Genomic DNA, 14,217 nt, shown 5'->3' on the forward strand with positions numbered 1-14,217 from the left:
AGAATAATTTAAGGAGTGTAGCACTGGCTAAGTGATGTGGAAATTTAGAGCCTAACAATTGACTGGGAGACATGAGGTTTATTAGTTAGATCCTTGACTGATTTTGCCTTTTGATGATAATAGTTGATTTGAGTCATAAATATTTATGTTCAATACTGAAACACTTAAGAAATATGGTTCTCCAGATCGCTAGTTAATGAATTGTAACAGGTGCTTGATACTTTCTTAAAGAGATAGGAGTTAACACTTTCTTCCTGAAGGAAAACTTCCTCTAAAATATGTTTTCCATATTGCTGCTTCATAAGCAGAATGTTCTTAGTATAGTTTAGCCCCTTTTTTGGTGGCTGTTGACTAAAATGTTGAGTCATATTTGGAGCAAAATTTTTTATATTCTGTAATTTAGATGTTTATGAAGTGAAATCTAGGGCTAAGTAGGTTGTGATCTCAGTGGTGGCTTTAAAACCTGATTTCTTGAGAGTCCTGGGCTATCAGCTTTTATCTTAATTATTTGCCTCCTTACATAAATCTTGGGGGAAGCAGGTGCAGCAAAATCACCTGAGAAGTAGAATATGGCTATATGTCTATTTAAGTGCAAAGACTAAAACAGGTTTTTCTCAAGGGATTGTCTCAATCTTGAGGAAAATTACTGTCTTTTTTGTAGCTGTTACTGCTTTTGACTTCTAAGTCAGTAAGTCTTTTAAACATTATTTGCTGACGACTGCCAAAGCTCCAGTCATAGAAGTTTCCCTAGAAATCTCCCTAAAAGTGATACCTCACTGCTGCTTAGCCTAGAATTCAGGCTAAGATCTCAGTCAACTTACTTTTCCATCTTTATTTCTTCTGCTCTTCATTCACCCTGTGATTCGTCCAAACTGCACTATTTCTCCTCTTCGCTTATGCCTTGAACTTCCCATTTGCATGCCTCTGATTGTGCTTTACCCTCTGCCAAGTATGCTGTTTCCTCTGCCTTCATTGCCAGCTCTCTACCACCTGTTCTTCAACACCCAGCTCAGACCTCAATTTCCCCACAGAACCCTTCCCCACGTAACCATGTATTATCTGGTCAGTTATAAATAATGTCTGCTTTCTCTAAAATTAGATGGTGATTATCCATATTCTCGCCCTATATAAGACTTAATTCCTTGAGAAGGGTTCACGCTGTACATCCCTTTCAGGACCTGGCACACTGGCTGGAAAACAGTAACAGAAAGTCTGCTGCTGCCTACTCAGCATCACTTCTCATTCTTGTGCTGATGACCCTTACCACTTTCTTCCCAATTCTTCCTTGTTCTTTTGTCTCCTTGCCTTGCACTCCTCAGCTTGTTCTGTTGGCCTATGCAGTTAACACCCGACACAGCTCTCTATTCTTGAAGCAGACTAAAACAACTCAGGCTGTGTGTATTATATTTTCATCTTAGACTATATTTGTTTGCTGCTGGTATTCAGAAATTGTTGCTTTACAGTCAAGTAGTAGTTAGTTGTTCTTAGTCTTTCTTTCAAGAATTTAAAATAATAGGTGCTTCTGGATATGGAGACATTTTAGGATATTGTTAAGGCTTCTAAAATGCTAATGTTTATAGACAGTGTTTTACATATAGTACTTATGAATTAATAATATATATGTTTCCATCTTCGGAGAAGAAAATTTATGGCTTAAAATAAGACAAATCATCTTCAATAAAGATGTATGTTCTAGTGAAAAAATAATGTTTTCTAGTGAAAAAATATTCTAGTGAAAACATCTGGAGCAAAGTCTAGACCTGGCATTCAGAGAGTCATAGAAAATACAGGAATGAACTTGAGGAAGTCCATGAACCCTCTGAGATTATATGCAAAGTATTGTGTTTATGTGAACATTTGTTTTTTTCCTTTGCTGTAATCAGATTTTCAGAGAGCTCTGTGAGCCACAAAAAGGTTGAGAGAGACTGCCTAAATAGTTAATGAAATGAGAGTCAAAATTCTAAGAAGATTTTTTGTACTTATAGCAATAAAACTAATACATTTTTTTTAAAAAGAATGTTTACATGGCATGTACTAAATTTAAAATGATAGGCACGTTGTCACTGTAAGATCAAGGGTTCATATTTCTAACAGATGTTTTTCCTAGGGACTATCTGAAACACAGGGAGAAAGAGAAGCAGGAGGTGATTCAGAACTTGAAGAACCTCAGCGGTGGCAGCCTGTGTCCTGTGTTAAAGCGCACCATCCCATTTGGAGTTGCCTATCACCACAGTGGTTTAACGAGCGAGGAAAGGAAGCTCCTGGAGGAGGCCTACTCCACAGGCGTGCTCTGCCTTTTCACCTGCACATCCACCCTCGCAGCAGGTGTTAACCTACCAGCTCGAAGGTAAGATGTAAGTAACTGTTGGCCAGGCCCCAAACTTTCCAATTCCTAGCTCGCCAGGAGATTTGTTGTTGTTTTACTCTTTCTCAGTACTAGGTGAGAATTTATAGATGTTTTTCCAGCATTTGCTGAGTTGATTGTTTGGTTTATTTCCTTTAATATTTTAATGAAAAACAGCATTAATAGATTTCCTGGTAGTATAATTCCTTCTTTCTTGCGTGCTCTCCATCTCTGGTTTTGGTGTTAGGGTTTATTATCCTAGTTGTATAGAAACAGTTGACAAGCTCTCCACCAATTTTATGATCTGAAAGAGTTTATTTAACCTGAGGATTTCCTCAGCTGAAACCTTAGAGAACTCATCCATAAAGACTTTTGAGTCTAGTGTCTTTTTTTAGAGTAGATCCTTGATTACCTTTTCAGTTATTACCAAAGTTATGAGCCTGTATAATTGATTTCTGCTCTTTATAAATTGTGACTTTAAAATTTGTGACTTTTTTTTAAATAAGTGGTCAGTTTTTCTCATTTGTCCATGAGTGTTAAAAAAAAAAAAATATGTATTTCCTGTTGAGTAGGCAGTTTTATATATCTCAATGAGATCACAGTTACTGTGTTATCAGCTCCTCTGTTTTCTTACTATTTGCAGTTCCTTGACCTGTCAATTTCAGAGAGGTGTGTTAGTCTCCCACTTTAATTATGGAGTTGTCAGTTTCTCCTGTTTGCAATTCTAGAAGTTTTTGCTTTGTATTTCAAAATTATTTGGGTATACAAAGGTTTACTCCAAATATCTTATTGCTGAATTATACATTTTATCAATATGATAGGTCCTTGTGTTTCTCATTTAGTAAATTTACTTTGAATACTCAGACTACATTTCTTTTTGCCAAGTATAGCTTCATCCTTTCTTTTATTTTCGACTTCTGTCACTGATTAAGTTTTCCATTTTTCAGAAAATTAAAGGGAAAAAAAGGAAGTTATATATCCTACTTTTCTCATTCCAATTGTTACTGTTACAATTTCACAATTATAATCAACCATGTTTTTCTGTCATTTTAGAATCGATCAATAACTATATCCTCCCCTAAGCATAACGAGAATCTTAGCATTTGAATATTCTCCTGCATTGCCTCATATATGTTGCAATCACCTAGAATTTTAGTTCCAGATTTTTAACTTTCTTTCATCTTGTAATCAATAATATTAAACGTACCTTAAATTATGCTTGTTTTTTTGCTTGCCACTGCCTCTTGTATCCCACATCTTCCTTCTGTGATTCATTTTTTATTTTGCCGTCCTTGAGGAATTATTTTCTAAATGCTGCATTGAAGGTAAAAATTTTTGAGTCTTTGCATAGCTGAAGGTGTCTTTATTTTAGCCTCACACTTTAACCCCTTGCTAGGAAAAGAATTCTATGTACAATTTCTTTTCTTTGGGGACTTGATAGCGTTCTTCCAGGTCTTTTAGGAGCCAGCATTGCTCATTTTTGTTTTTGCTTTGGTTTGCTGTTTTCTGCTCTCCAGAAGCTTTTAGACCCTTCTGTTTAACCTTAAAATTTTGTCATAGTGTATAATAATAGTTACTGCTCTCACGCTCCGTCCCCCATGTCATATCAGCCTTACATGCACTGACTTAACAGCTCCTCACAACACCTCTGTGGGGAAGGTCATATTTTATTATCCATCTTTTGTAGAAAGGAAAGCTAAGGCGTTGAACAGTTCAATAACTTACCCAACTTCATGCCCAACGAATGAGTTTCAAAAACAAGGTTTGAAGGGGCTGGCCCCGTGGCCGAGTGGTTAAGCTCGCGCGCTCTGCTGCAGGCGGCCCAGTGTTTCGTCGGTTCGAATCCTGGGCGCGGACATGGCACTGCTCGTCAGACCACGCTGAGGCAGCGTCCCACATGCCACAACTAGAGGAACCCACAACGAAGAATACACAACTATGTACCGGGGGGCTTTGGGGAGAAAAAGGAAAAAATAAAATCTTTAAAAAAAAAAAACAAAAAAAACAAAAACAAGGTTTGAACCCAAGAAATCTAGTTCTACAATCCCAAGTATCCCAGCTTAGCCACTTTTCATTCATCGTGCTTAGCAATGTGTACATGCTCACAAACTGAAGGGTGATGCCTCTCTTCATCTAGAGTAATTTTTTCGGTTATTTCTTTCATTGTTTCTTTCCTTCCATTATCTCTGTTCTCTCCTTTTGTAACTTCAGTTAGATAGGATTGAAGCCTCTTGGGTTGAGCTTTCACATCTCTTAACTTTTCTTACACATTTTTCAATCTACATGAGCTATGTGATTTCTTCAACTTTGCCTTCTGTATAACAAAATGTGTTTTGTTTTTTTGTTTCGTTTTGTTTTTCTGCAGGAGAAGATTCACTCTAAGCTAACATCTGTTGCTAGTCTTCCTCCTTTTTTCTTCCTTTTTCCCTCCCAAAGCTCCAGTACATAGTTATGCATAGTTGTAAGTTCTTCTGGTTCTTCTATGTGAACTGCCATCGCCACAGCATGGCTGTTGACGAATGGTGTGGTTCTCTTCCCAGGAACCGAACCCAGCCGCCAAAGCAGAGCACGCCACACTTTAACTGCTAGGCCACCAGGGCTGGCTCCAAAATCCGTTTTTAAGTGTATACCATTAACTAGGTTCTTTCATTATTCAGTCCTTCTATTGAATTTTTAAATGAATTTAAATTTTTTCTTAATTTCCAAGAACCGTCTTCATTTATTGCTCTTTCTTTATAATAGTCTGCTCTCATATTGTAAATACAATACCCTCTAGCTTAGGTTTAGTGCACTCCACTTCAGTGGCCCGGGTTCACAGGTTTGAATCTCTGGCACAAACCTACACCACTCATCAGTCATACTGTGGCAGTGACCTACACAGAAAGTGGAGGAAGATTGGTAACAGATGTTAACTCAGGGCTAATCTTCCTCAGCAATAAAAAAAAAAAAAAAAAAAATTAAGTTTTTTCTGTTCACTGTATTATCTGCTTCTAACAATAATACCTGTATTATCTGCTTCTGTCAGACATTTATTCTTTATGTTCTTATTATTTTTCTTTTATGTTGTTATTTTTCTTCAAGTGTTTGGTAATCTTGGCTATCCATTGAGATTTATAAATAAAGAGTAGGTTGGTTAGTATAGGTAAATGACAGATTTCTCTCACATTCGAACAGGAAAGCTGGCTACTGACTTCTATATATGTGAGCAGGATTGAAATAACCATTTATATAGGTCAAAAACAGTTGAAATGTGCAATTTTCTATAGTTGACAACAGTATAAATTCATAAACAAACATGCATATGTTGGTGGTACCTGGTCAGACTTTTCATTGACGGAGTATAAAATCAAAAATCTTTGGAGACTGTTGATCTAGTGGATTGATCATAAGATTTGCAGCTAAGCAGCCTTGAGTTCAGATCATGGTTCCGGTAATTACTAGTTTTGTGAATTGAGGTAAGCCACTTAACTTGTCTGTGCTTCAGTTAGCCCATTTGTAAAAAAATAAAAAGAATATTATTACCAAGAATTTTTTAAGAATTATAGATAAGGTACATAAAGAACCTAGGACATCATAGATTCTTGGTAAATAGTAGTTATTTATTATTTTGAGTTACTATGTCATCATGTTTAATATCACATAGATATAATGACATTATTAAGAGTTTAAAAATAGGTGGTAATGCTGTAGATGGAGTATCACTTTGAATTAATTTTATTAATTCCACAGAGTTATTTTAAGAGCGCCCTATGTTGCTAAGGAATTTTTAAAGAGGAATCAGTATAAACAGATGATTGGCAGAGCCGGCCGTGCTGGAATAGATTCTACTGGGGAGAGTATCCTTATATTGCAAGAAAAGGACAAGCAAAAGGTAATACTCACTCTGCTTGTTGATTGGTTGTTTGGTCTTCTTTTTTTCGTCTTTGTCCTGGCCCTTTTATAAGATCATCTTCTAAAAATTAATTGTTAATATTCCTTTAAATAATGTTTTCTTAATCTCTATGATTAAGGCTTAGGAAGAGTAGTTTGAATACTTTTGTATTTCAGGCAAATAATGAAAAGTTTTTTCCATGTTTATCTTTCTTCCATTTTTATAAGAACACCTGCTAAATTCTAATTTTTTTTGTCTTTATGTTTTTTATCCCTGCCTGCCTCCACAAGATCTATGCAAAATATAAAATTTTATGTGGAACACCATTTATTTCTTGTAATAACACCAAACATAATATTGCTTTAACTTCTGTAGGTATTGGAGTTAATAAGCAGACCATTGGAAAACTGTTATAGCCATCTTGTTCAAGAATTCACCAAGGGAATCCAGACTTTGTTTCTCTCGTTGATTGGTTTGAAGGTAATTTTTAATATTTTCAAATCTTATTACTATTACCTGAATTAATAGAAGTTAAAAAGTTATGAAAAGGGGCCGGCCTGGTGGCACAGCAGTTAAGTTCACACGTTCTGCTTCAGCGACCCAGGGTTCCCAGGTTCGGATCCTGGGTGTGGACATGGCACCACATGGCAAGCCATGCTGTGGTAGGCGTCCCACGTATAAAGTGGAGGCAGATGGGCATGGTTGTTAGCTCAGGGCCAGTCTTCCTCAGCAAAAAGAGGAGGATTGGCAGCAGATGTTAGCTCAGGCTAATCTTCCTCAAAAAAAAAAAAGTATGGAAACTGTAAAGTATGAAAAAAATGTTAACTTCTAATGTGGAAAAGAACGATCTTTGACATGATAATTATGAATGTGGATTTATTTGTGCATTTTTAATCCTTTGAGTTGCAAGGAATATGAACAATCAACAAATCATAACTGGGCACCCATTACAAGTGAGAGATACTATCAGGGCTACAAGGAGCTGTAAAGACGTGTGTCCTGCTGTGGGATAATCCAGCATCTCTGCCCTTGTGTAGAATAATGTTCGTCTGTAGTCCTGCGACCATTCTAGGGTATTATAAACATTGTGGCATCAGTATAACCCTTATCAGGCAGAAAATTTAAAAAAAAGAAAAAGGTACAACAGGAATACTCTTTTTCCTAAGATTAGAAATTAGCTCTCTTTTTTAGGGTTACTCTTGACTTGAGTTAAACCTCTTTTTTAGGGTTATTCTTAAGTGAATTTTAACTTTGTGCCCTGGTCACTTGGCCACAGAGTGGCAAAGCCAAGGTTTGAATTCAACTTTGTCTAGCTACAAAACCAGTGCTCCTAACCCACTGTGCAGTTTACCTTCCTTAACCTGAACAGTTTAAGTGAAAACACAAAAGGCAATTAATGAATAAAAGATACCATGAGACAAGCTTTTGAGTCCCTTCAGATGCATGGTGAAATATTATAATATCCCCTGGCGGTTTGGAAGAGTGAAAGTCTACAGGAAGTAAAAGAGTTAGTGCTGGGTATTGAAGGAGATAGAGGTTTTAGATGAGCAGAGGGAAGGGCTAAGCCATTCCAGGTACTTAAAATAGAATCAAAGATGAGAAAGCTTAAAATGATGTGAGGTGACAGTCAGTCGACTGATGTTATAGCTGTAGAGGAGGGCTGAAGATCCTGAAGAGTAGAAGTTGGGGGGAAAGCTTGGGCCAGACTGTGTGCTGTAGATTGAGGAAAATGGGAGAATATGCTTAAATACCAGACTGAAGAGCTGTGACACGATCACTCTTCGGTGGAGAATTAGTAAAAGTGTTCTTTGGTTGTTTAGAGCCAGGGCTCAAATATTGCACAGACCTGTGTCCTGGTCCCAGCTCTGTCTCTTATTACCCTGGGCAAGTTACTAACTCTCTCTTGAACCTCACTCAGTTTCCTTATCTATGAAATGGGGATGATAGTATGCAGAAGTATTGCAAGACTAGTTTGGAAGCGGTTGTAGTAATTCATGTATAATGTAATAAAGACCTGCAGTAGGAGGATTGCCAAGGAATTAATAAAGGAGGGAGAGAGATCTTGAAGATCATCAAGTCTTATTACATTTATATGTTAGATTAGGTAACAGACTCAGAGAATTAGTGATTAGTTTAAGGTCATTCGATGAGTTATGGTTTAGATGGGAGTATAATCAGGTTCCTGCCTTGCTGTCTTGTACTCTTTCCAGTGTGCCATTGTGTCTGTGGAACACTCACCAAATGCACATGAAGCATTCATCAAGGTGGACCATATTCTGGGCCATAAAACAAGTCTCAGTCAATTTCAAAGGATTGAAATCATATACAGTATGGTATCTAATGACAACAGACTTATAGTATACATCAATAATAGGAAGATATTAGGGAAATACCCAAATATTTGAAAATAAATAGCATACTTTGACCTGTAGTCAAAGTAGAAATCACAAGGAAAATGAGAAAATATTTTGAATGGAGTGAAAATGAAAGCAAACATATCAAAATTAGTAGCATGCAGCTAAAGAAGTGCTTAAGAAGAAGCTTGAAATGCTTATTAGAATACAAGAAAGATCCAAAGTCAGCGACCTAAGTTCCACTTTAGGAAGCTAAAAAAACACATGCAAAACCCCCCCACAAAGTAAGTAGAAGGAAGGATGTGATACAGCTAAAATTAGGAATCAATGAAATAAAAAATAGACAAACAAGAGAAAAAATTAATGAAACCCACAAACTAGTTCTTTGAAAAGATCAGTAAGATTATTGATTGAATTGATGAAGAGGAAAAGAGAGAACATATAAATTACCAATATCAGGAATGAAAGGAGGGTCATCACTAAAGATCCTGAAGATACTAAAAGGATAGTAAGGGTTTATCCTTGAATAATTGTATCCTTGAACACTGAAAAATGAATTCAATAACTTAGATGAAATGGAGAAAATTCTTGAAAGACGCAACTCCCAAAATCAACTGAGGAAGAAGTAGAAAATCTAAACAGACCTGTATCTATTAAAGAAATTAAATTTATACTTTAAAACCTTCCCACAAAGAAAAAGCTAGGCCCAACCAATTTCACTGGTGAATTCTATCAAACATTTAAGGAAGAAATAATACCATTCGTTCACACGTCCTTCCAGTAAGTAGAGGAAGAGGGAACAGTGCTCATCTCATCTTATGAGATCAGCATTACTCTAATACCAAAACTAGGTAAAGATAAGACAAGAGAAAACTACAGGCCAATATCTCTGGTAGACGTAGATTAAAAAAATCCTTACCAAAGCGTTGGTAATCCAGCAACACATTTTAAGAGCAATATGCCATGAGCAATCAGTTTATTCCAGTAATGCAAAATTGGTTTAACAATTCAATCAGTGTGATTATCCATTTGACGGAATTCAACACCCATTCATGATAAAAATTCAACAACCTAGGATTGAAAAAGAACTTCTTCAACCTCCTAAAGAGTGTTTATTAAAAAAAACTATAGGTAACATCACACTTAATGGTGAAAGACTAAATGTTTTTCTTCCTAAGATCAGGGAAAGAAAAGATGTCTGCTCTCACACTCCTGTTCAACATGTATCAGAAGTTGTAGCCAGTACAATAAGACAGGAAGAAAAATAAAGGCATACAGCTTGGGAAGGAGGAAGTAAAACTGTCTTATTTTGGTGACATTGAGTTCAAGAAAAAGCCAAAGGAATGTACAAAAAAACTAGAGTGTAATTAGCAGTATCACAGGATACAGGGTCAATGTACAAAACTCAATTGTGTTTCTATATACTCGCTACAAATAGTTGGAAAAACAATTCCATTTACAATAGGATCAAAAAACCTGAAATACTTAGGGATAAATTTAACTAATATGTATCAGACTTATACACTGAAAACTATGAAGCACTGCTGGGAGAAATTAAAGAAGACCTCAATAAATGGAGAGAGATACCATGCTCATGAACTGGAATACTCAATTTTATTCAGATGTTGCTTCTTCCTAAATTGACCTATAAATTCAGTGCAATCCCAATCAAAATCTCAGAAGGCTTTTTGGAGAAATCGCAGGCTGATACCGGAATTTATTTGGAAATCCAGAGGAGTAGAATAGCCAAAAATAATGTTGTAAAGAATAACAAAGTTACAGGATTCATACTACTTGACTTCACGACCTGCTGCAAAGCTTCAGTATTCAAGACAGTGTGATATTGGTGCAAAGATAGATGTATAGACCAGTAGAAGAGTGAGTCCAGAATTAGACCCACACATACATGATCAACTAGGGTGCCAAGATATTTAAATGGAGAAAGGATAATTTTTTTGATAAATGGTGCTGGAACAATTAGATATCCACATGGGACAGCAAAAAAATTAACCTTTACTCTTACATCACACTGTTCAGAAAAATTAACTCAAAATGAATCATAGACCTAAACTTAAAAGATAAAATAAAACTTCTAGAAGAAAATGTAAGAGAAAAATTGTCCTTTCTTTGGGCTAGGCAAAAATTTCTTACGTGGGAAACAAAAATCATGAAAGAAAAAAATCAATTAAATTGACTTCATCAGAATTAAAATTTCTCTTCAAAAGACATTACTAAAAACAAGAAAAGGCAGGGGGTAGTATTCATAATACATACATATGAAAATTTTGTACATGTCACGAGTTAAGACTCAGCAAAAGGCAATAGAATTGGGAGAGAGTTGGAGCTTCCCTTGAGACCAGGGCACTCCGGTAACAGGGAGACTGGGGGAACTGTCTTGGCCACAAGGGTGTGGTTCTACCCGCCTGCTGATGCAGGATCCGCAGGGCATAGCTGTTGCATTTCAAGTCTGTTTTAACAGCTGGAGTGCAGCAGCAAGAAGTCCAGGCAGCAGTGGGTTCAGATTAGCAGGTAAACAGCTGGTGTTCTAAGCCTGCGCACGGGAGGCAGGACTTGAGCTGCTGGGCCCTGATCTGAGGACAGGCCATCTGGTTCCTCCTGCTCCTCAGGTAGGAGTTCACAACACAGCTCTAGTTGTGGAAGGAGACTGGAATTCCAGACAGGGTGCAGAACCAGGAAAGTCTTTACAGTTAGAGTTGAAGCAGAAGTCAAGTCCTCTGGACTGGAACAGCCAGGTGGGATGGGGTGAGAGGCAAGAAGGGCAAGAATGTGAGGTCAGGAGGCAGGAGGGTAGAGGTGAGCCTCTGCTGATGGAGAGACTAGGTCTGTACTTTGGGGGAAGAGAAAGAAAGTCCAGGACTTGGTAAGAGAACATACCATTTGGGCCATAGGATTCAGGGAGCCTCCAGGTGTTTATTTATCACACTCATGTTTCAGACACCCTCTAGACACTTTATATGTTTTATCTCTGATTCTTACATGCCTTTGAATTAAGTAATTTAACTCCCCTTTTGCAAAAAAGGAATCCGAGGCAAAGAGAGGCAGGTTGTGTAGGCTGCTTTCGACCACATCCCTGCACTCGCACGCTCTGGGCCGCACTCCCACAGTCTCTTGCCTGGATCACTGTAATTGTCCCCTGACTGGTCTCCCTGCATCCACTCTGCCCTGCCTTCCCACATCTCTCCAAATAATTCTTCACATGGATTGATCTTCTCAAAACATAAAATCCAAATGTGTAACCCCCTTCTGCTTAAGATTTGTCAGTGGGTGTTTCCCTATGCTTTTAGGATTAAGCCCAAATTCCTTATCATGGTCTAAGTGGATCCAAAATCCACTGTGGGTTTGGCCTCTGGCCATCTCTCCATCCTCATCTCTCCCCAGCCTTCTCACACCCTGCACTTTAGTCATACTGGCCTTCTCTTTTCCTTTCTCAAACACACTATGCTCCCTCCTCACCCATCTCACCTCCCCATCTCCAGTTTCGTTCCCACCCCCCCCACCTTTGTCCCTTAACGCCCACTCAACCTTCAGATTTTAACCTTCGCTCCCTCAGGGAAGCCTCCCTATGGCTCTTGGTCCAGGCAGTCTGTTGTGTGCCTTCTAGAACCACGTTCCTTTCCTTTAGTAGCACCTGACAGTGTGTAATTGTATTCTTGTTAGGACAATTATGTGGCTAATAATTTTACCCCACTGGAATAAGCCCTGCGAAAGCAAAGGCCCATGTTTATTTTCGTTTATCACTGAATCCCAGGGCCTGGCATGTGGTTGGCACCTGGTAAACACTTAAATTAGTGAATGAATTGACTTTGGAGTTGGGAGTGGGTGAACGTGCAGGTTGGAGCCACAGTGGAGAGTGCAGCTCTGAGAAACTGAGAGGCAGAGGCTGGCCCGGCGGATTTAAATCATGTGTCTAAAAGTTTTTCACACAGGGGTAGAAAGATAACGTGTTGGTAGCAAGAAAGATCAAGTCAAGGGTTTTTGGGGTTTTTTTTACCCCCAGTGTTAACTGTAATCAACCAAGTAGAAAACAATACAGAAACTGAATACGTTGTTAATCTACAAAGTGAGTGTCAGTTCTTGAATATCTTAAAAGTGCAATTTTAGCTTAATTGAATACTATATTAAAAATGATTTTTATTAAAAGGAGCAGCAGCAATAGAAAATGTCTATGCTCCATAATATTTTTTGTTACTCCTTATATTGGTTTAATATGAAATAGCTATTTAAGTTTTCCAGTTAAAATGTCTTCAGAATTGTAAGAGAAATATGCTTATTGATTGACTATATTTTAGTATAACATGCTGATTTCATTGAAATTGGCTAATATAAAATTATTCTAATTCAAAGTCAACTCGATATCTGAATACCAAGTGGAGGATTCAGTATTACTTATGATCGCCATTATAAGTTTTACATAGTGAATAAGGGGGAGAGAAAAGGCAGCAACAGAATAGGAAAAGGAGATGCGAATGAGAGAGACAAAAAGAGGTAGAAAACTGCTATTTATTTTTAGGTAATATCAGGGAAGGTATTGCCTGATCTCGTTTTAGTGGAGACTTTCAGTTGTATTTTCCATGTGTTTTTTTTTTTTTTTTTAATATAACTTTTAGAGCTAAAGAATGCTTTCACAGGTGTCTGGAAAGGGATGAAGGGAGGGCTTCTGAAGGAGGCTAAGTGAGAATTAGTGATAATTGGTGGGTGAATAAACAGAGAACACAGCTCTGGAGATACTGTGAAAAATCATACAAAAACCTAGGGAGGGTTGTGTTTGGTTTTCTTTTTCTTCTTCTTCTTTTTTTTTTTTTTTGTGAGGAAGATTGGCCCTGAGCTAACATCTGTTGCCAATCTTCCTGTTTTTGCTTGAGGAAGATTGTCGCTGAGCTAACACTTATGCCAGCCTTCCTCTACTTTGTATATAGTACACCACCACAGCATGGCTTGATGAGCAGTGTGTAGGTCTGTGCCCAGGATCTGAGCCCACCATCCCTGGGCCACCAAAGCGGCGCATGCAAACTTAACCACTATGCCACCTGGCTAGCTGCAACCTAGGCAGTTTTTGGATGAAAAATATGTAGGTGTTTTCATAAAAAGTATGAATATAGTAACTATTTTCTCTCTTAAATTGTTTCTTCTTGTTAATTTAAAAATGCCATTATAAAATTACTTTTATTTATGCAACTTATGTAGATTTTATGCTAATTTTTTATTTAAATAGCTTTGAAGTATGGAAAAGAGTTATCATCTTGATGTGCATTCAAAATGATGTCTTGAATTAAGGAAAATGCTCCAATGATGTCCCAAATTGTTTCAGATTGCAACAAATCTTGATGACATATATCACTTTATGAGTGGTACATTTTTTGGTGTTCAGCAAAAGATTTTGTTGAAAGAAAAAAGTCTCTGGGATATAACTGTTGATTCACTTAGATACCTGACAGAAAAAGGACTCCTACAAAAAGACACTATTTTGACTGAAAAAGGACTTCTACAAAAAGACACAATTTGTAAGTCTGAAGAAGAGTTCCAATATAGCTTTCAAATTACAAAGTTGGGACGAGCTTCTTTTAAAGGTAAGAGTTTACCTAAATCTCGTTGTTAATCTGAGGAAATACATTGGAAAAACAGAAATT

The 14,217-nt window shown here is 37.3% G+C and overlaps 1 protein-coding gene across 13 annotated transcripts in view; it reads left to right on the forward strand.

The window, feature by feature from the left end:
* Positions 1 to 14,217, forward strand: part of HELQ (helicase, POLQ like) — a 150,348-nt gene that overhangs the window by 114,387 nt on the left and 21,744 nt on the right. For 12 of the 13 annotated variants that reach the window (XR_001401888.3, XR_011502152.1, XR_011502153.1 and 9 more), the window contains 4 exons: positions 2,108 to 2,347; positions 6,074 to 6,215; positions 6,591 to 6,695; positions 13,899 to 14,157. Coding sequence is in view for 10 of the 13 variants with exons in the window: in XM_070505457.1 (XP_070361558.1) it covers positions 2,108 to 2,347; positions 6,074 to 6,215; positions 6,591 to 6,695; positions 13,899 to 14,157 (746 nt within the window). In the remaining 3 variants the exon portion in view is untranslated. Of the gene's footprint in view, positions 1 to 2,094; positions 2,348 to 6,073; positions 6,216 to 6,590; positions 6,696 to 13,898; positions 14,158 to 14,217 lie in introns of all 13 variants that reach the window. The other variant, XM_070505463.1, reaches the window with a different exon arrangement.

Source organism: Equus asinus, chromosome 3 (assembly GCF_041296235.1).
Source record: "Equus asinus isolate D_3611 breed Donkey chromosome 3, EquAss-T2T_v2, whole genome shotgun sequence".
Lineage (NCBI taxonomy): Eukaryota > Metazoa > Chordata > Mammalia > Perissodactyla > Equidae > Equus > Equus asinus.